This window comes from Ostrea edulis, chromosome 5 (genome assembly GCF_947568905.1).
Source record: "Ostrea edulis chromosome 5, xbOstEdul1.1, whole genome shotgun sequence".
Classification (NCBI taxonomy): Eukaryota; Metazoa; Mollusca; class Bivalvia; order Ostreida; family Ostreidae; genus Ostrea; species Ostrea edulis.
Genome location: NC_079168.1, coordinates 1,945,030 through 1,967,606, shown reverse-complemented (window position 1 = coordinate 1,967,606; position 22,577 = coordinate 1,945,030). Strand labels below are relative to the sequence as shown.

Below are 22,577 nucleotides of genomic sequence, written 5' to 3'. Positions count from 1 at the left end.
ATACCTGGCTGAGTATTCCACTTATATGGTATGTTCACGATTGCTTATAACCATGTTTATTAATTGTATAAATTTTGTAAGGTTTGCATTTTTAGACCCACAGACTCCAAAGGGGAGATCAAAAGATCAACATTGGATAAAAATCTTAACTCAACTTTTTGGGGAAGAGGGGCTGCATGTTTAAACAGTCTCTTAATGTTGTCAGATACTGGTTAATAAATTAACTTTTTAATGTACATTAAAGACTTTGTGTATACTTTTCTTTGTGAAAGGTATGATATGGAACGTTATAATACTTGATAATTGATTCAGATCAATGTTCATCATATTTAGTATTTAAGGAAGATTGAGAAGGGGGTCTTGATGAAAACTATGTGAATTTGGTTTTTTGTCAGACACTGAGTTTTAATTTTGCCCCTAATTACACGACACTATGATGAAAACACTGAAATGTAGATAAGTATGGGATATATCAATAAATGAATATTTTTCCATTTGTTCCGGTAAATCAAAGGAAAATAAAGGCTTGAAAATTTGGAGACAATGGTAACAATTATACCCTGGAATACAATCGCAAAGCAAATGTAATGGAAAGTATTTAGGTCAAGTTTAAGAATGATTTCATTGAGCATACAGCCCACCTCATAAGATGTAACTGGGGGCAGGTGATGTTCCCATGACTGACGGACAGGTGGGATAATATCTTTGGTGATAAGGGCTAATTTGTCCTCAGGTCATCGATGACCTCTATGTATAGAACTGACTGATAAGTGGGTGTAATAATTAGAGAAATTATAGTGTTATAAATGATATCCCTTTCAGTTTGGTTCTTAAGTGTAAACTTGGAGTTGTGAAAAAAAAATTATTTCAGAGAGTGGCAGAGTCCCTCCCTAGGTAGATTAGCTAAATTCTTCACACATTTTGTCAGATGATCCATAGTGTCTGTACTGAAATCAAATTACCTCCCCTTTTTAAATGAATTGTTCACAAGTGTTGCAAACTGACTCAATGTCTATCATGCTAGAAACTCTTAAAAGTAATTGTTAACCTCAATTTCATCTGGAAATTCAAATCATAACATTTCTATCTAGTTCAAGGGTCTAAAAATCAAAATTGTAAGTCCTGAAGTCAATGAAAAGTATAAGCTTGTATTATATTAGTTTATGGTTGATATTGAGAGAATTAATACATGTCACACAGATATGTATCCATAGAATATTTGGTAACAAGTATAGAGCTGGAATAAGGTGTTAAGTACAATTACATCATTCACATAAATAATTATTAAATCAATTGTGATTCAATGCTAATAAGGTGTTGTAATTCCTGTTGAGAAACTGGCTTTTAGGGATATAAGTGAATTCTACACCATTGATCAACACCTCATGCATCATCAGGTGCTTTATGTAAGAGCTTCATTGAAGCAGAGTAAGAATAGGCGACAGCTTGTTATGCGTGGTCCACTGGTGGAATACAGCCCTGACCAGTTACTGACCAATGGTCAGAGAGTAGCCACTGTCAGACTGTCATGATTAGAGTGTGACATATTTATTGGATGGCTTCATTATCTGATTGATCAGGGGGGTCAGTAATAGCTTTAGTGATTATTGCTGGACATCAGGACATTAAGTGTATACAAAAATAGGACACCTGATTTGCAGTTTTTAAAAGAGAAAGACATTTGGAGACAGGAATATGTGCAAGGCAATACCAAATATATTTAGTGAATATCTGAAAATGCTTTACTTCGATCATTATATTGATGCACTGATACTTCCACATGATCGTTTATTGACAATTTGATGTTTAATTTGTTTGGAACCGATGTAACTTTGTGTAATGTGATTGGATTTGCGTGATTTGATGTGACATTGGACATTTTATATAAGTGATATCTCGTGTGAGATCGATATCGGGGCGTTGCATGATTTGATGTGACATTGGACATTTTATATAAGTGATATCTCGCGTGAGATTGATATCAGGGCACTGTGGTGATGCTGTTCTTTGTAACATTACACGACACAGATAAAGCTACGATTTACATAGTAAGTGGTTTTCACAGTCATGGGAGTCTCACACTTTAAAACCCCATTTTACACTCTCACATGCAGGTAACAAATTTTCATGCTGTCCCAAATTTTAAAAAAGAACAACAACAAAAAACCAACTGTCACCATTTAAAATGGTTGGGTCTTGGATGAACTGAACTAAATAGTGAAAAGTCACAAACACGTGTCTGCCACAGGTATTCTGCTTATACGTGGATATTATGACTAATATCATTAATTGTAATTACCATGAGTATATTTAACAAATCATGGCATATTTTAATATACTTGTCTCTTTATTCAAAGGAACAAAACACATGGCTGTTTTTCATTGTTCTGCATAGTGATTTAATCTTGAGCCGGAGATCTTCGAAAGGCTTGCAAATTAAGGAAATGCAGAAGAATTCATCATTATACTTTACTTTAGTTTACGAAATAAAATCACCGATTATGAAATATAATATGAAATTGAAAAGATTGATGCAATTAATTGTTTGTTTAAAATGTCAATAAAATGAATAAAAAATTAAAATTAGATAATGATATAAAAAAAACCTAAAAATGCGTAATTAAGAAATTGATTAATAATCGTATCAGCTTAATCAGTTTGGACAGAAATTACGTAGTCTGCACAAGTGTCGTAAGTAATTTTCGATTGAAATAAAAACTAAGGCTTTTGATTAATTTTGGATGTCCCAATACTTGGCTTGGGTAGTTGGTGGTAATTAATCATTAATTGGCTTGAGGTCAGTGTAATCATTAATTGGCTTGGGGTCAGTGTGATCATTAATTGGCTTGAGGTCAGTGTAATAAAAGGCAGATCACTGGTCCTGAAATGACTCCCTACAGAGATGTTTAAATGTGTCTTGTAAAGACAGTTCAAGTCATTTTGTCCAAAGTTGTATGCTGTTCTAAATGAATATGTGAAATCATTATTTGTAATAAATACTGATAAAGCTAGCTTAATGTTAATAAAAGATGATCATACCGTATATCAGGTTTTTTCCGCGTGTATCCAATATCTGCTTTGTTCGTGATGATTTCCGAATCGCGGAAAATAAATCCGCGTAAATTTGATACAAAGTTTGCTTTTATGATGAAGTTATATGGCCAATCTACCCCGCACATCTCAAAGTCTGTCGAAATTCACAGCTATGAAAACAACGGCCTTGATTCCCTGATTCTTGATTTTATTGAATAAACAACAACTTAGGTCTTGTTAATTAACCTCATCCGACCCTGTGTTGATTATACCTTAACCAGTTGATAGCTTGGTTATAATAATTGAGTCAGTGTGTCGACTAAACAAGATCACAGTGGAACTATTACCCGTGCGTTTTAAAACGGAAGTGTTAGGGACGATAATTCCCAGAATAGTCATGCTCGACTGAAATCAAAAGTAGGAACGCGTTATAATCGAAAAATGTACAGTCGTTCGTGAAATCACAAAAAGGTTGTAAAAGTCATGGTTGTTGGTCGCATCAGACAGGTGGTCGTTTAATACAGGTACAATAAATAGGGTAATGCCTTGGGGTGGATTATTACAGTAACATACAACAGTGAGTCGCCTATTTACTTGAATGTAAAGAAAAGTGCAAAATCTTTGTGTGCTCAGTAACTCAGAAATCGTGTAAATCGTTTCACTGTGTGAATTTTTTGCATTAAAAATTAAGGGTTATACTTTCACAAGCTGGCTTCTTTTACAAGTTTAAATAATTGTGAATTATATTTTCACAATGACTTTGAAATAGTCAAAATTTGATTTTCGCGTAAAAAAAAAAAAGAAGCAATATTTTAGGTTATAATTTGCGAAAAAAACATGATGAGGAAAAAACCTGATACATGTATACGGTATTCTTGTTTTACATATGTTTAAAAAGGATTGTGTTTGTCTTACATTCCATTGAAAATTTTTTGCTCATTTTAAGATGTCACCTGCTTATGCTTAGTGCTATGGGTCATAACAGTGAGGGCTCTTAAACATGCTAACACCTGCTACAACATGGGACCTCCGTTTTCAAGGTCATATCCGAAAGACTTGTGATTCTCACTTCTAAATACCAAGCACTTCCTATGTTTATGTAGGGGCTCAGATTCACGACCTGTCATCATAGTTGCCAACTCACCCAATTTTTTCAGGTTACACCCAATTTTTTTTTATCCGTAACCCGGTTAACCCAATGGGTCAGACAAAATAACCAGGTTATGGATGAAAAAAAATTTTTACCCCTGAAAAGTCGTTTTGCCAAATTCGGTTTCTTTTTGTTGGTGTGTCTTCTTGGTGGAAGCCATTTTACATAATGATTTCAATCCCCGATTTGTCAAAACAACTCACAGATAATTGATAACTTATCTGTAATGTACATGACCATTCGCATTGCTTACGTAGATCCAAGCTTGTGTTGCAAACTGGAAATTTCACGTGCAATCTAATTTACAAAACCAAATCCAGATATCGTATGAAATATTTGTGCTGTAAAGATACTTATTTTAACATTGGTTGTATTTTAACAACTTTCACATTGTTGGTGTTCTGCTAACTCATGTACACAGTGTACAGCTGTGAGTACAAATTTAGATTTTATGTAGATATATGAATTTTAACTTCAGGGACTGAAAGATATAAGAGCATTGTCAAACTGCATTGTTTTGTGCAATAACTGCAATTGCTTCATAACTCTGGACTTTCCATTGACGTATATCAAAATTAAAGTATTTTTAACTCACCGGGATGACTGTCAGGAGAGCTGTTGTCATGACCCCGGTGTCGGCATCACACTTTAAGGAAAAAACTTTAACTTGGGCTACATGTTTAGAACCAAGGGGGATAGGTCTTTGATATTTCACATAGATGCCTCATGAAGAGACCTTGGTTTTGGTACAAAGACTTGATCTGGTGACCTTTACTGTGGACTTTGACCTACTTTTTAAAAACTTTTACCTGGGCAATATCTTTTTAACCAAGGGGGATGGGGTTTTGATATTTCACATATAGATGCCTCTTGAAGAGGCAGTGATTCATTTTGAAAATGGTTATCACGAGTCCAGCGAACTCCCCTTGATTACAATAATGAGTCCCATGCTAAAATCAATGAGTCCAAATTTCATTATTTCAAACAAACAGCCTGACAGGTATAAACAAACCACGTTAAGGAAGAAGCTTATACTGTTGTCACCCCCTTCTAGAGAATAAATATTTTGCTTTTTATTACAATCCATCGGATAATGCATTTGCAGAAAATTCTTATTCGTAGTTCATATTGCAAAATGGTTTTCAGATGTTTAAAGTTGAATGATGAAAGTTTTTATTCCTAGCTACTTTGTTCATGCCATTTAGTTTTTCTGTTCTGTGCAAATGCTGCAATAAATCAATTTTTCTCCGTTTTCTTTATTTTTCTCAAATCTTAGCCAAGAATAAAGTGTAAGCCATTTTTGATGACATTGTTTTCACTTTTCGAATTTTCTCAACCTCTACTTCGTTTTCAGGACCGACGTTTGATTTCGAGGACTCTGCGGTCGTTTTTTTTCCCCCTGTAGTTACTGGCAATATTATCATTCACATCACTTTGCAAAAGTGTTGTTAACTTTCCCTGATTAGGAAGTTTTAAAACATTAAAAAAAATCGGCGGAATCAGATTATATGCGAGGAAATTCTAGTTCCCAGTTTTGTTTACCCGCCGTAGTGCCTTATATATCATTTGGTTTCATTGGTTAATTCAATGCGAGTTGACCAATGAAATATCGTAATTCTTAATTCGGAATATCTCGGGTGTGTAGTACGTTCTGGAGCTTAAATTGGGAAATGAAAACATGATCATATAATTTTGAATGTTCATGCGTCCGCTGGGATGCACAGTTATTGAAATCATGTGTCCTGAGCAAATTCAATGCGTAATTTACGCAGGACGCACGCCAAAAGGAATCACTGCAGAGGCCTTTGTTATGCCCGCCATGAAGTATGGCCGGTGCATATAGTGTTTGCCATGTCTGTCTTCATCTTTCCATCCTTTTGTCTGTCCTTCCTTCACACTTCGTGTTTAGCTCAGTTTCAAATAAACTATTCAAGATATTTTTACCAAACCTTATATGCTGATACATATTGGAGGGAGGGGGGGGGGGGGTTGTTAACATGGTATTTCAAGACTGTCATTAGTTTGTTTTCAGCCATCGGTATTGTTTATTGTATGAATTAATTAATATTAAATCATTGGTTTCAAACTGTGCAGGTTATTTTTTACGGTAATGGTTTTGTTCAATTGATGGAATGCCTGCTTTGTGAGCAGTGTTGGTACTGGTAGATTGTGGTATCGCGATATCACGATTTGTATTTGTGCCGGGGCGTGAAACAACAAGAGAACGTGTACATTATGAAATTCACCTATTGATGACTAATATCTCAAAGGAGGATGTCTTATACTGTGTGAGTTGTGTTGATGTAATTTACATCTATTTTAAAAAAGTATAATGATACGACATAGTATGTAACCATGCACCTATTGATATATTTACTAACACCCACACTGTGTAGCATATCATCCAAGATTAATGATTTAATTTCTCTTGTAAAACGCAATCTGATTGGTTCATTTGACTTTACCAACTTGTAAAGCGTAAACTAAGACCTAGAAATGACATCACACTGTTTGGTTCTTCTGTTTCCATTTTGTTGTTATAGCTACATTGCCCCTGTGTCGTGTGAAATCCAAATTTACTTTATAATTATTCGTCAAATGCGCTTTACTGAATTCAATTATAAGGGAGTGAAAGTAATTTATACTGATTTTATATGATGAAAAGTAACTTACGACAATTTATACTCATGTTTTGTGATGTATATTAAACCATTTTGCATTTTATGGAAATAACATTACAAACTGAATCATGGAGAAAAACAGTTTACACCTATCTTACAAACTTTACAGAATGGTGGGGATATGGTTTATCTTGTGAGTAGCCATTTATTGTCGGTTTCCCGGTATATCGTGGGTTCCGTTTGATCACATCTGCCTGCTTTTACATCTTTCTGATTAAAGCCCAGTGTAGTGCCTTGTATAGCGTATCACAGACGCATTAATTACATATTCCCTCCATAACGAGGACACAAACGCCTTGTATAGCGTATCACAGATGCATTAATTACATATTCCCTCCATGACGAGGACACAAACGCCTTGTATAGCGTATCACAGACGCATTAATTACATATTCCCTCCATAACGAGGACACAAACGCCTTGTATAGCGTATCACAGACGCATTAATTACATATTCCCTCCATAACGAGGACACAAACGCCTTGTATAGCGTATCACAGATGCATTAATTACATATTCCCTCCATAACGAGGACACAAACGCCTTGTATAGCGTATCACAGACGCATTAATTACATATTCCCTCCATAATGAGGACACAAACGCCTTGTATAATGTATCACAGATGCATTAATTACATATTCCCTCCATAACGAGGACACAAACGCCTTGTATAGCGTATCACAGATGCATTAATTACATATTCCCTCCATAACGAGGACACAAAATTATCACCCAGAAGTAAATCACAATATAGTTCATAATTTTCCTGCACATGTAACCTCACAGCCACCATTGTATTTGGTTAATCACAATTTCATATCATAAATCATAACTAATGTATAATGAGTTTTTGTATTTTAATCGGAGAAAATATTAATTTAGCAATTATGTTATGTTATATCTCATTAGAGGAAAATAACTGACTATAAATAGAATTGTTTATAAACAGAATTGGTAGACAATTTTTTATGTTTTTTGATGAGATAGGTAAGTGTATTTCATGCATACATGTATGAATGAGAGAGAAAGAGAGAGAGGGGGGTGTCTTTTGAAAAGCTTTGTTATGGGAAGTCTCTAAGGTCTCCCACTTAATCTAAGTGTGTAGTGTAAGTTTACCCTTGTTTTGCAGTTTTTAGCCAATAGGTCAGGTGACCTATTGTAAGGCCGGTTGTCGTCCGTCGTCGTGCATTAACAATTGAACATTTTTAACTTCTTCTTGATAACTACCAGTCCAATTCTTTTTACATTTGGCATGAAGCATCTTTGGGACAAAGGGGACATAAATTGTAAATTTCAATACTCCAGCACCCCTGGGGCCCTAGGGGCAGGGCAAAAACTGCCCAAAATTGACCAATTTTCAAAAATCATCTTCTCAAGAACTGCACACATGTAAGAAAAACTAAATGTATAGTGATGTAGAGCAGGAAGGCCTCTACCAAAATTATGATCCCCTGGATAGGGGTTCTGACCCAAAGACTGGGCCAAACTTGCTATATAGTGTTTATATGTAAAACACTTAAACATCTTCTTTAATGTTATTGATACTAAATTGAAACTAAATGGATATTTAGAAAGAGCAGGTAGTCCTATACCAAAATTGTAAATTTGATGATCCCGGGGTAGGGGTTCTGACCCCAGGATGGGGCCAAACTTAATATACATTATTTATCTGTAAGTTTGCTGATACTGTATAAAATCTAAATGCATACTTAGGAATAGCAGAAAAGGATGTACAAAAAATGGTAATTTTACAACATGACTCTTGGATGCATGGGTCCAAATTCGTCACACTTTTAATGTTAACACACCTACATGTATCATGTAAAGCCTTTCATCAGTGTATGCTTTTTTGAGGGCATTGAAGTTTTAAAAACACATCTTGTTTTATACTGTTGCTGAACATTAGAATTTAGCTAAGATATTCAAAACAGAATTTTTTTTCTAGATTTCATCGCCCTTGGGAGTTGTGATACTTTTCCACTAGTACTCAGATGACCGATAAGGCCTGTGGGCCTCTTGTTGTCTTCTTTTAGGCAAATTCAGATTAATGCTATTACAATGTGTATGTATGGTCAAGAAAAAGACTCGCATTGTCTTCCTTATAGTTCCAAGAAGTAATGGCAATTTTATGGGTCCTTTTCTCCAAAATTATGTTGTTATCATTAACATGCAATTCTCATATGGGAATAAGTTTTCTTTGATGTTGCAATTTTCTGCAACAATAACCTAAAAAAAAAATTCTTTGTCAATGTTTGACAATTGAAATCTTTTTGTGGGAAGCAATTCTCCAGAACATCTAAGACTTAGACTAATGTGTTGACTGTTAAGTCCTAGGTCTCTCCAGCACCAAGACAATGCTCCAGTGGGATGCATGTAGTTACAGTGTCCCTGTGATGTGTTATGTCATCATTTCTCCAGCTTCCAAGATGCGAATTAAAATTTTATGTAGCAGTTCTATTTTCTTTATTTCAGCACAAAGAGAAAGAGAACAAAGGTCGTCATGGACACCATTTTGTGAGTGTCAGCTTTAGTAACTCCACGGCCTGTGATGTCTGCTCCAAGTCCATGGCCAATAAACCAGCACTCAGATGTGAAAGTGAGACTCCAGCTTTCTCTATTATATCAATACATGGCTGAACTTATTTGATACAGCAAACCACCATAGATAATGCACAATGTTCCAATGTGTAAATCTTTAAATTTGATTTTGTGTGTGTGTGGATTTTTGGATAAAAATATTGACATATATATGTTTGATATGTCACACGTTGATTTTATTTTTTTAAAAATTTCCATTGCAGATTGCTCGATCAATGTCCATGAAAATTCATGTAAGGAGCAGAGCCCGATGTGTGACAAAAACAGAAACTCCATCAGGGTAAACAGAACTTGTTTCATCAAATCTTCTTTCCTTTTTGTTTTGGCTTATGATAATAAACATTGTGCTAGACATGAGAGATTTAAAGGGCTGTAACTCTGGTACACTTAAGAAGGTTGAGTTAGTACAAAACCTCCCACTTGTGGATGCTTTGTTCACTGAGGTGTACTAAGTGTTTACAAAGCCGCTAAAATTAGCTTGTGTAGAAGATAGTCAGATTTATTTCATTGTAAAAACTTAATGTAGACAAGAGTGATGTGTGTAAGAAAACAGAGAGGGTGTTTAGGTGTACATAGATCCAAATTATTGTATTTTGTTTATTTCAACTGAAAATACACAGAAGAAAAAAAGGGTAAGATATCTTAATAAATTTCTTAAATGACTAAATATGACACCTTGAATGCATTGAAATCTTCACTATAATACTACATGTAATTTACTCTCAGTTTTCATAGGTGTCCTTCACAAATAGATTGACCTTTCATTCAAAATCTTCGGCATGAAATTGCCTATATTCTCTAGTTTTTATTGATGGAACGAAATAAATTTTATAGGTCAGACTGTTTTGCATTTTATCTTGGTCTTATTAAATTTATGGCTTGTGAAACATGACTCTTTTCTGGCACACAATAGCTTGTTTGTAAATTTCATTTTGCATGCAGGAATGTTTACAATGCCTTAGTGTACAAATACCTATAATGTTATGTAATGGCAATTTTCTCCAGGACCCTGAGGGGGGCCCAGGTCAAAGTTCAACTACCTTGTCCCACTAGTAGTTGAACTACATGGTTAGGTATTGTGTTTGTTTTGGGATGTGTGGAATTGAGTACACATGGTAGGTAGACTTGACATCAGTGGTCAGTATTTTCCTTTTTGACCTGGTTTTGATAATTAATGAGGCAAGATTTATTTCTAAAAGCTGGCTGGTTTATGACACAGAAGAGGTGATTTATGTAGCACAAAAAGTTAGGGAGGGAAATGATCAACATGGTTAAAGTGGGGGTTTTTCCTTTGTAAATTTCCTTAGTTGTTACAGGTAAGTATTTGATATTTTGCAGTGTGCACTTTTCTGCAGTAAGCTCTGTGTGTGTGTGTGTGTGTTTAGCCTTAAGGAACAATGATTATTTGTTTTCACTTCAACTAGAAATTCACATGTCTTCATTCATTGATTACTATTTACTAACCAAGGATGGAAATGTGAGGTGAGGTGATAATACTGGGGGGGGGGGGGGGGGGGGGGGGGGGGGGGGGGGGTAAGCTTATATATTATTTGCTACATCATTTTCACAGACTGAGGTATATTTTGGTAACCTCAGCTGTTTTTCCAGTTGACCATTAATCAGTTTTGATGTTGTCTGATGGACCACTGTGACCTTGGCTTGTAATATATCATCCATCAGTGGATGAGTTGTCTCCCCTTAGTGATGTTAATTACCAACCCCTGTGTATAGTCAATCCTCAATCCACTATAGTGCTGACCTATGAACATAGCTGCTAAGAAAGAGAGAGAGGGAGAGTACTGACTGACCATCATAGTGCTGACCTGAACATTACTGTTAATACAGAGATAGAGGGGAGAGGGAGAGGCACAAAGAGAGTGAGATGGGGAGGGAGGAGAGATTATTTTCATGCTGCCTAAAACATGAAGATAATTGGTTCAAAAGAACGCAATATATTTTTTGTATCCTGCTATATCTATCAACTAGATATTGTAATTATATCCACCCTTTTATAATGAGGTATCTTTGACAGTTCAACATCATTAATATTTTAATAACTGCACAGCTAGATATTACTTTGAAACAGACTGTATCGATATGATTATTATTATGAATTTACAGGAGGAGGGGGCTGGGGGAGTGTGGTTGTTCAATCACATTGAAGAGAAAAAGTGGATGATATTTCCATATTTCTCCCACAACATTGATAATGTACATGGAAAATAAGAGAGAGAAATTTATATCTGACCTTTGTAAACTAAGGTTCAATAACCCTTAGGATATGTCTAATTAGTAAGAGCTATTAATGTAACAGAATTAATCCTGTTCTTACAATACCTGTAATGAGGTTTTTGAATGGGGTAACATGGCCCTTTAAAATTGTTGTGTGGTACAGCCTGGTACAAAAATTAATACCCCTGAAATTGTGTTGGTATTACATAACTGGAACACATTTAACACTTCTGAGTCATTGTGGAGGAATGAAAATGGAAGTTGGGGCAGATTCAAATTAGCTGGGCAATCATTTCTGACCAAGTTTGTTCCGCCTAGAGCATTAAGAAGCAAAAAATGAGAAAATATCATTGAATTTTTATGTATACCTGTATCTCCTCTTGTTCAAAATTTATCCTTGTAATAGGAAAACACCACTTAAGGAGGAATAGTGCACCAGAGAAATTTGATAGGATGAAAAATGGAGAATATTTACAGTAATATTTTGAAATCAAAAACTTTCAAATTCACTTCATTTAGTAAAAAAAAAAAAGACAGTTTTAGTGGAAGTAGTCTGAAAAAACCATGCTGGACTCAAACCTGCCTTCTGATCAGATCAGCAGTCGACATTTTAACCAACTGAGCTACCCAGCTAGGCAATCAAACTTTAAAAGGAATAAACAAATCTTGCTGATATATATATTTTTATTCATGTTTGAAAAGGAAGTCAACCATTATAATGATGTAGTATATCTCCTTAACATTGATGTATTGAGTGGGAGAAAAGAGGATAGAGAGAAAGAGAAGGGGGCTGGAGGAGGGAGAGAGAGGGGGGATTCCTCCAACCCCTGTATGTACATTTTGCTCTATTTCAAATGTACCGTGCACAAGAGGAGGGAGAGCTCTTTTATGTGTTGCATTGTTAATTGAGGCCATTGAAGTGACCTCACAATGTCTAGTCTCTGCATCCTCCCTGAAGTCATCTCTCTAGATGTTATAGGGTGGAGGCAGATCCCCCTAGTGCTGGACAGATATAAATGTTATAGGGTGGAGGCAGATCTCCCCAGTGCTGGACAGATATAAATGTTATAGGGTAGAGGCAGATCCCCCCCAGTGCTGGACAGATATAAATGTTATCGGGTGGAGGCAGATCCCCCCCCCGGTGCTGGACAGATATAAATGTTATAGGGTAGAGGCAGATCTCCCCGGTGCTGGACAGATATAAATGTTATAGGATGGAGGCAGATCTCCCCGGTACTGGACATATAACCCGGGCTAATACTTTTTTTTTTCAGGTTGTTAAAATAGCTCTACGTAAGATTGTATGATTAGTTGAAAATTGCTTATGGGCTAATGCTTTGAAGACTGACTCTTCTCAAATTTATAGACAATGTCCTCGATATACAGATGCCTTCTTTAATATAAAGGGATGCTCTCTTACATTACATTCTATATTTCTCTGTGTTATTCACTGTAATAATTTGATTACTGAATGCTTGATTTCACATTCTTCTTTGAAATGTGCTGTACAAACAGGACCGTGTAGTGCTTTCCAATGATGAAATTAGATTATTTTGAGAATACATGACAGTAAAAAGTGAAAAACGCAGTCTATTAAGGAGGAATGTGGCCAGGGTTGGTTTTCTTTTGTATCACAAGAAATATCAATATATCAATATCAATATATCTTGCCTTCTTAAACTCATTGTGTTAATGGTAAGGCAGGGGATTTGTAAATTGTGAGTTCGAATATTGCATAGGTTTTACTGTAATATTTTTTCCATGCGACTTTTCATTGTTTTTTGGGTTTTTTTTTCTTTCCCATCCATTTTTCACCAAATATAGAAAATTTAGAAATTTTCAGTGTGTTTATTTCCCCACTTTCCATCCAATAACAGTTTTCTTTTAATTAATTTTGTTAAAAAAAAAAATTGGTCTTGTTTTGTTCAAAGGGTTTTCTACTACCGTATATACTTGCCTCTAAGTCGGTCCGCCTATAAGTCGGTTGTATCTTTTAAGGTTATTTTGTAGGAATTTGCCATTGACCTGCTTGTAAGTCAGTAAATTTTTGTCAGAATCAGTTGACAATTTCAAGTCAATGCTCTAGTTTTTTACTTATGTTCCAAAAAATATTTTGAGAAATTAATAATTATGAGGTGCTCAATATTCAAGCCCAATCTGTTTGGGGTTTAAATGCAACCCTTGATCTATTATTGGCAATGAGCACTTGTTTACCTAAGCAATTATGGTCTCCTAATTACCAGTACCTGACACTGTGTTTACTTAGTGGCACACACCTTGTGAAAACTGTTAATGTGGGATTCTGGTATAATTCATTGTATCAACAATAGTTTTTTAAGAGTCAAGAATGATGATCTAAATTATCTGTTAACAATATTCAATCTTTTATGAAATATATTTCAGCCAGTATACATATGAATATTTCAATATTAAATCGGGTTCATAATTCAATTTTACCAATAAACGATAGATTAGTTGAATTGAGAGAATTAGTTACCGGTATGTAAATAATTTTTAACTAGATAAAAATATGTAAATAATTATACATAATTTTAAAATACATAAACAATACGATATGTCTAGATATTTGTGAACAATAATCATTTGTGTGGTAGTCCATGATAATCGTCAGAGTTGTTTAAAAAAGACTACATTATGCCGCCCAGAAAAATACCAATCTTCTTAGGACACGCCTATAAGTCGGACATAGAGTTTTGGACCAAAAATTGACTCCCATAAATCCGACTTCTAGGCGAGTATATACAGTACATACAATGCATAAAAGAGAGTTGAGATTATTTTACTCGTTGTTTGGAAGAAGCATCCCTAATCAGCAATGTAATGCTTTCCTACATTTTAGGTTCCACACCGCGGTCAGGAAACTGGGTCAATGACGAACCTTCACTCACAGGACAAGAATCTCACCACAGGCAGTAAGTACCCAGTTGTCCCCCTTTGTTTATACAGGATCTGAACACTTGTCTCCCATTTATTGTCTACACAAGGATCTGAAATAAAGATTTGTCTTCCAAATATCTGAACATCTGAAATAAAGGGTTGTCTCCCATTTATTGTTTGCACAAGGATCTGAACATCTGAAATAAAGGGTTGTTTCCCATTTATTGTATGCACAAGAATCTGAACATCTCAAATAAAGAGGTGTCTCCCATTTATTGTTTGCACAAGGATCTGAAATACAGGGTTATCTCCCATTTACTGTTTTCACAAAGATCTGAAATACAGGGTTATCTCCCATTTACTGTTTACACAATTACCTGTTTATTTTTTGTGTACTTGATTTCGTGACCTGGTTGTTTTTGTTTAAATCTCTAGTTCAATCTGAGACCCTCCATAGTGACCTTACAGTCAATCTGAGACTTTCCACAGTGACCTTACAATCAATCTGAGACTCTCCTCAGTGACCTTACAGTCAATCTGAGACTCTCCATAGTGATCTTACAATCGATCTGAGACTCTCCACAGTGACCTTACAGTCAATCTGAGACTCTCCAGTGACCTTACAGTCAATCTGAGACTCTCCCCAGTGATCTTACAATCGATCTGAGACTCTCCAGTGACCTTAAGAGTCAATCTGAGACTCTCCACAGTGACCTTACAGACAGTCTGAGACTCTCCACAGTGACCTTACAGTCAATCTGAGACTCTCCACAGTAAAGCCATTCAGAGTTACAAAGGCAGTTTACGAAATCTTCAAGAATTCAGATATGCTGTAGAAAGCTTGGACAAGGCTAATGTGATTAACAATTACTTGATAGTATCTTGGACTAGCCTATTTTTTGACATATTTTAAAAAAATGTTCCTAAGTTATATGATTATATCTGAGACTTATAATTTAATGAGGCACACTTATGCTGATCTTACTTGTACATACTTGTGTTGGATGATAAATTTGATTATTTATTCTTTTAAAAATGAAAGGAAAGGTTAGCTGTTATCTCTTTTGTTTTGTCATCTAAATAATGCGATTTGTATAAAGTCTTTTTGTATATTATATAAAGGATGATTATATCAAGTAAGTGATTAAGTGATTAGGTGATTGTAATGAAATGTTTAATTTAATTTCAAATTGCTACATAAGAATTGTTCACAAGATGGTAGGGTCTCTGATTATATTCAGTGCACAGGTCCCCCCTCCCCCCTCCATTATCTGAACACATTTGAAATACACAGTTGCCTCCCATTTACACAAGGATTGACCTCTAGAAGTACGTTTTACTATCTTGTTTTTCTGGACTTCAGCATTTTTACATAGGTATATGTATTGCTTACATAGCAAATTTCAAGTATGCACACTTTTATTCTTTATCAATGAAAGGAATACCAACCATTCCAAAGACCAGGAGTAAAATTAAATGCTAATAATGGGCAGTTAATTTAGATTGCCAGAGAGAGCCCTTGTACACAGCCCCCAGCTGAGCAAAATCAGCTTTTGTGGCCAATTACATGCACTCTTGACACCAGATATTCCTCCAAATTCTCTCTCTTTTCTCTCTATCTCTCCCTGGCTTGCTTGCTCCTCTGGTGTGTACACCAAGCAGAACTTAATACTTATATGACACCTGAGCTTACCTTTACAATATATACAGCTTAACATACCTAGGTACAGGTAATAGCACTCCTATCAATATCATATCATCAGCACATATATAAGGTTAGGGTTTAGGTCTTGGTTAGAAATATGCAGAAGATTATAGAAAAGTTCTGAATGGGGGGAAAAAAAAAAAAAAAAGAAACCAGGCTGACTGTGACAGTAAAAGTCTGGGTCAGATGACACTACTGAGTAAATAAAGGTATCAGATATACAATGGGCACAAATATGCAGAGAATGAAATAGTCTGGAATTTAGGTTGAACTGATATAGGTAAATATGTAAACATTCAAAACATTCCATTAACCCAGCACTTTCGTTGATGGAAAATCAGGGTCAGTCCGTGAAGTAAAGGTTAATTACACACTCAGAGATCTACTTTGTAGATATGATTAAATGACCGTTGACAGAGGGGTTTCTGGTCATTTGCATTAAAAGGCACTGATTGATATATAAGTAGTGGGGTGCTACTAGAGGCAGTAACTAGATCAGATTGAGGTACTGCTGGACCATTATTTAGATGTCACCACCAATATAATCGTGGAGTCCTGCACTCGGTAGCCTGAGCTGTCAGTGGTTCGTGAATGAAAGTAAACTTTATAATAAGGAGGTCTTGATTAACAACAAGCTGCTTACGTTGGTCCAAGATGGACAATGCCCTGTCATTAGGAATTAAGCCTATATATTTACATTGTATCAATACTTAGTGAGTCATTGTGATACAAAGGTAGGCCCACAGCTACTAACAGGGTAGAGACACAAATTTTCCCCAGAGTAGTTGGATCCAGGATTTGATATTCTCAACTGCTTAATATTAAGGTTTTATGCAAATCATGAAACACACGAACACAATTTTTTTGTGTGCAAGTTCTCAGTCGGTAAGGTGTGAAGTAAATACTACTTTGCTCATATTTGCTAAATCATTAAGGTTATTTAGCATTTATAATTTGGACAAATGTTTCAAATGATAAATTTCCAATTTTTCCATTCAAACTTCAAAATTCAGAATATTTTTTTTTAAAAAAAGAATATTTTTGACTCACAATTAAAAAAAAAAAAAAGAAACAGATTATACAATTACAATATAGGAGATGATTAATTTCTGCTGTGTGAGTCTTGAGGCAGATTTGTACGGGTTTATGAATTTATCTTTCTGTATTACAACTGTTCTTTTAATGAGCTGAATTCACAGTTATGATAGCCCTAAGTATATAAGCACCCCCATTACTTATATATCAATACTTTAGCAATGTTGTCCGATAGACATATTGACCATCAGCGTGAGAAACATATAATGGATATTTATAGCTTCACATTACTTATGTAAACAGTGAAATGCCAATCATGATTTTTAAAACTTCCTTTACATGCAGTCTATCAATGAGAAAGCCAGTGTACACGAATTTTAGGTTGTATGACCAGGAGTTTTTCACTGCAGTGTTAAATTGTCTAGGCACCTGGCTTTGTTTAGCTTGAATGTGAAGGTCATTGAATGCTCGAATCATCTGTGTCGAAGTTGATAATGTGTGTAGGGAGTTAATCAGGAGGAAATTATATACTGTGAATATCACGGGTGTCACTACCGAACAAATGTACCCCACGGAGGGGACCAGCGAAGGTAAGGCTCCAACCCTAGGGGGGGTGGCCGTTAGATGTGTGGGGAGGGTCAGATTAATGTCAAAAGTATACTCTTCTCCTGGGGGGAAAAAACCCATTCTGTCTGTACATCATGATTTTCTCTGTTCTGTGTTTGTTTTATTAGATTGATCCATCTCATCTTATTGATGGCCTTTGTTTTAATGTATGTAGATATTGGATGACAATGTTTACTCTCTGTTAAAAGTTTTACAAGTAGACTTAAGGATGTAGAATGTAGGTCACAGATGTGTAAGAATACAAGACACTCCAGAGAAAGATTTTTTTTTTAATTTTTCATTTTGTTTTCTCTTCTCATCGAGTTCTTGGATGGAAAGATAGTGTTGGTAATGGATTTATTTCTTAACAGAGGAATAAATAGAGATGAAATGTTGAAACAGACCTAAAAAATCAATTGAAAATATTGATTTTCCTTGTGTTAGATTCAGAAAGCTGTAGGAAAATATCATGCCTCTAGAATCTTTAGAATAAAAGAATTTAAATCTCATTTCAAAACAAGGAAGAAAATTTTTTAAACAAAGAGGTTGTTATTTCTACATCCCATGCAATATATTAGCTAAGATGTTCTGAGCCAGGGACATTAATTAGTTCAATAAGGTTTCTTAGGTGTCTAGCCAAGTCTGCTAAACGTTTATATTTCCCATCTGTTACGGAGATTCCAGAAGTCAGGGTCACTATTGATCCCATCGTGTTTCCCGTCCTCAGTAGCACAACTCCGAGTTTTCTAGACTTTCTTTTTAATGTTTAGAATTGGGATGTATTGGGAATCAATAGGCTATAATATTAAGCCTCACTGTAGTACGTGCCATGTTGTTTTTAGTGTCTTGTTTGGTTTTCAGAAATAAAATCTGCAGAAATAAAGTCATCGTGTAGCATCCTGTTGGATAATTCGGTCATGCAGTACTTTGTACTGATAAAAAAGAATCTTAAGTGGGATTTTGCTGATAAAAAGAACTGGTTTTTCTAGGCTTATTTTTGTGTGACAAGTTTTATCAGCCAAAACCCCCTGTATCTGGTAGCATTGTTACTGTAACAGCATCACTGTGCATACAGACACCTGTCAAATCCAGTTTTGTTGGTGGTGTGGGATGGTGCTCACAAAACACTGCAGCTGTCTTTTTTGTCATGTCCTACAGGATTGCCCGGAGATCAATCGGGAGTGTGAGCCTGTGTAGTACTGGCTAGTGGTAATGCTGGCTCAGGGCCCCTGATTAAATAATGATTAATGAAGTATTTATAAGTTATTCTGTATATGATAAAAGAGAGTCGGAGTAGAACATGGCAGTCAACAGCTTGGTGTTTAAAATTTTACTCTTCACTTTCATCTGCAAAACATAAGTTTATAGGTAATCACAAATTCTGTTATACACAAAATTAACACATACACATGGATTTCATTAGAAATTAACACATACACACAAACAATAAACATATATTGCATTGGAAATTAACACACACACACATGTATTGCATTAGAATTGGAGGTCAGAGTTAGAACCACACCACAGGTCTCGTCCTCTTCCCAAACTCACCAGCCACCATCAGTAGAACACAGAGGAATCTGAGCAGCCAATGAGAGTGCATCGCTGTTCTTCCCTATCTCCACACTGACCTTCAAGTTGTCAAGATAAATCTTAAGATGTGCGGACATGTTTGTGTATAAATGAGTTGTAACAAGGTGGACCTGTGTATGTTTATTTGCCCTTTTTGTAGATCATGTAGATACAAAATGAAATTTTTCAACAAACTTACGAGATTAATACTCTATACCTAACAATTTCTCCTTGGACTCAACTCTATATTTTTTTTTACATGATCCTTACAATATAATCCTGATGAATAAGATCTACAGCTTAATAAGCTGACTGACTAAAGTGTGCTCTGCATTTTGATTTAAACAATATTTTATTCATGAAACATTCAAGATTCCTTAATCTGATTTTTAAAAATAATCTTTGTGAGAAGCGGACATTTATTATTTTTTTGACCTTTGTGACCTTTGCTGTGACACATATTGGACAGACATAACACAACTAAACACTGTTTAACTGTTACAGGCTTTTTTAAACTTTTATCGATTAAATACTCCTATTTCGTGTTCTTCAGACCTCTTTTGTTGAATAATTTTCAGTAAGTGGAAATAAGCTAGTTATGAGATCAGATGTTGATCCTTTTTAAACAAACAGTCAACACGGTCAACAAAACGGAGCTGTCCAGAGGTTTAAGAGGGTACATCTCATCAGTATTATCATTATAAGGTGTACCATGCTGTACTGGAAGACACAGACTTTACCATTGAAACATCTTCAAATGTATTTTGTGTTGAATTTCTGTATTTTTATCTGTCATTAAGTACCTTGTCAAGGAAAATGTGAAGTAAAATGTTTTAGGGGCAAGATCAAAAGATCGATGTCAGATAAAAATCTAAATTCAAATAGGAAAGGGGAGTAAAAAACCTCATAAGTTTCTGTCAAAAAAGGCAAAAGGCAAGTGACTGTTAAAAGAAAAAAAAAACACCCAAAAACCAACATAGTAATATGAACATTTAATAGTTTTATTTTATACTTTCATTTATGAATGAATACAAAGTGTTGTTTATACTCTTATGTTTTTACTTGTTAATCGATTAGTTTCAACATTCATCATTTAGTTTTTTGTCAGAAATTGAACTTTTGATCTCACCCCTTAATTGTTCTTTGTGTGTCTTTCATTCTGTGTGTTTAACTTCAGGACTGGTGACCTGTGTCCTTATATTTAGCTAACTTCACAACTGTTGATGTGTGTCCATCCTTCTGTCTATTTCATTCCATGATTGTGACATGCTTTCCTTGGAACAGTTTAGAGTTACATGTCGAATAATTTTCACTGAAGTCGAATTCAATGATTGACAGATTTTTGCTGTACCAATGGGATATGTTCGTTCCTGCATCACTTATTGCTAGGATAACAAATTGTTTACTCTTTTGCGAAATTATTAGTTATTGGGACTGAAAAATGAAGGCATTTTGTTGCCATACATAAAACTCGTGGAGATCACCGTTGACTATAGATAATGGTGTTTCCACATGATGTTATCTTCTACGTGTTAAACTACCACCCCCACCCCATCCCCAAAACGATGCAGTTTGTTAAATTGTTATTGATTCTTGTGATTTTATTTGTAGCGGCTTATTCAGGTCTGCGACCCACTCAGTCCTTCAAAGAACGAAGTCCGTCGACCAGCGTTCCATTGAGGAATCAGGTAACCTCGTCACCGCCAGGTGTCTCTGTTCCCCTCTCTGCTATTCCTGACTCGTCTGAGCCTGATGACAACCAGGTACGCATGATATATCCTTCTATAATCCACTCCCAGCATGCATCACACTTACAGGGACCAGTCACAGTAGTTCACACCTAGTAAACTACTGCTGGTGTAACTGAAACTTAGAAACATATTGTAACCAGACGGAAAAAAATATATATAACCTTCTATTATGTTGAAGTTTTGGTATGCATCAAATTTTGAATCTGGTCTTTGTTGCCAAAAAACTGTATATGTGATGCATCTTATGTATTGGCATAATCAAGATAATCGTAATTATGATATCTATATCTAAAGCCTCCGTAATCTTGTTGTCTGAGACAAATAACAATGCATCATTATAACTTATAGCCGTGTATAGCATGCTGTAATTTTGAAGAGAGTTTTATTTTCATGTAAATCCTATATGGTAAGAGGTATACAATTTTATACTGATCTGTAACCATGGCAACCTAAATGTAAAGCTAATACTTTCAGATTGTCCTCATTGTTGTAGATAAAACTTTATACACAAACTGTAGTGCCCCCTACCCACATTTATGCTAACAATTAACATCCATTTTTATCTTCTTGGTAGATGCATTTTCAACTAACCCTCAAGTTTCTTATCAGCAGGCAGTGTCATTCCTTAAACATTGCTTGAAAATAACCGAAGACTGAAGTCAGTTTGTTCTGCAATGAAAATTGTGTCAAATGTTGATTGATATCTGCCTGCCAGTCCTTTCTGTACTTTGATTTTCCACCCTCTGTGACTGATCTCCCCTTGTATTTACTTCTTGGCCATTAGATTTTCTGAACTAAACTTTAGTTCATATTTCTCTCCTCTCTGCTAAATTGTTGTCAGACTCTTTTGTTACTGTTGTCAGTCTACAGAAAGCTATCAATCCTCCTCAGCTATTTATCCGGTTCAAGTGATGAACAAAATCTAGCTTATTAATGGTGACTAATGTTTATGCATATTGATTAAAGGCACATAACTTAGAGACTGTCTATCTAAGATTGACTTATCATGTGTTATGAATTCAGATTCAGATTTTCATTAAAAAAAAATTAATTTTTTTTTTAATATGATTAAGAACATGAAGTGTCTGATGTGCTATAACTTTTTTTCAGGGAGACAGACTCCATGCAGCTCTTCACAGAAGGAGTCTACCCAACACAAGGTAGAAATATTCAGGTCAAGGTCACTCACCTTATGTCATGGCCATTGCTCATTTCAATCATTAGGGGTTTGCTTATTACTAATGGAAAAATTCATAATGTTCTTATCTTGAATAAATTAAGATATATAATTATAAAAAAATTATATATATA

General features: G+C 35.2%; 1 protein-coding gene across 1 annotated transcript in view; it reads left to right on the top strand.

The window, feature by feature from the left end:
- LOC125650380 (rho guanine nucleotide exchange factor 28-like) overlaps positions 1-22,577 on the top strand; it is a 115,675-nt gene that overhangs the window by 76,257 nt on the left and 16,841 nt on the right. The window contains exons 22-27 of the mRNA XM_056166988.1: positions 6,974-6,997; positions 9,339-9,462; positions 9,668-9,744; positions 14,557-14,629; positions 21,127-21,278; positions 22,377-22,426. Of these exons, the coding sequence (XP_056022963.1) occupies positions 6,974-6,997; positions 9,339-9,462; positions 9,668-9,744; positions 14,557-14,629; positions 21,127-21,278; positions 22,377-22,426 (500 nt within the window). The remainder of the gene's footprint in view (positions 1-6,973; positions 6,998-9,338; positions 9,463-9,667; positions 9,745-14,556; positions 14,630-21,126; positions 21,279-22,376; positions 22,427-22,577) is intronic.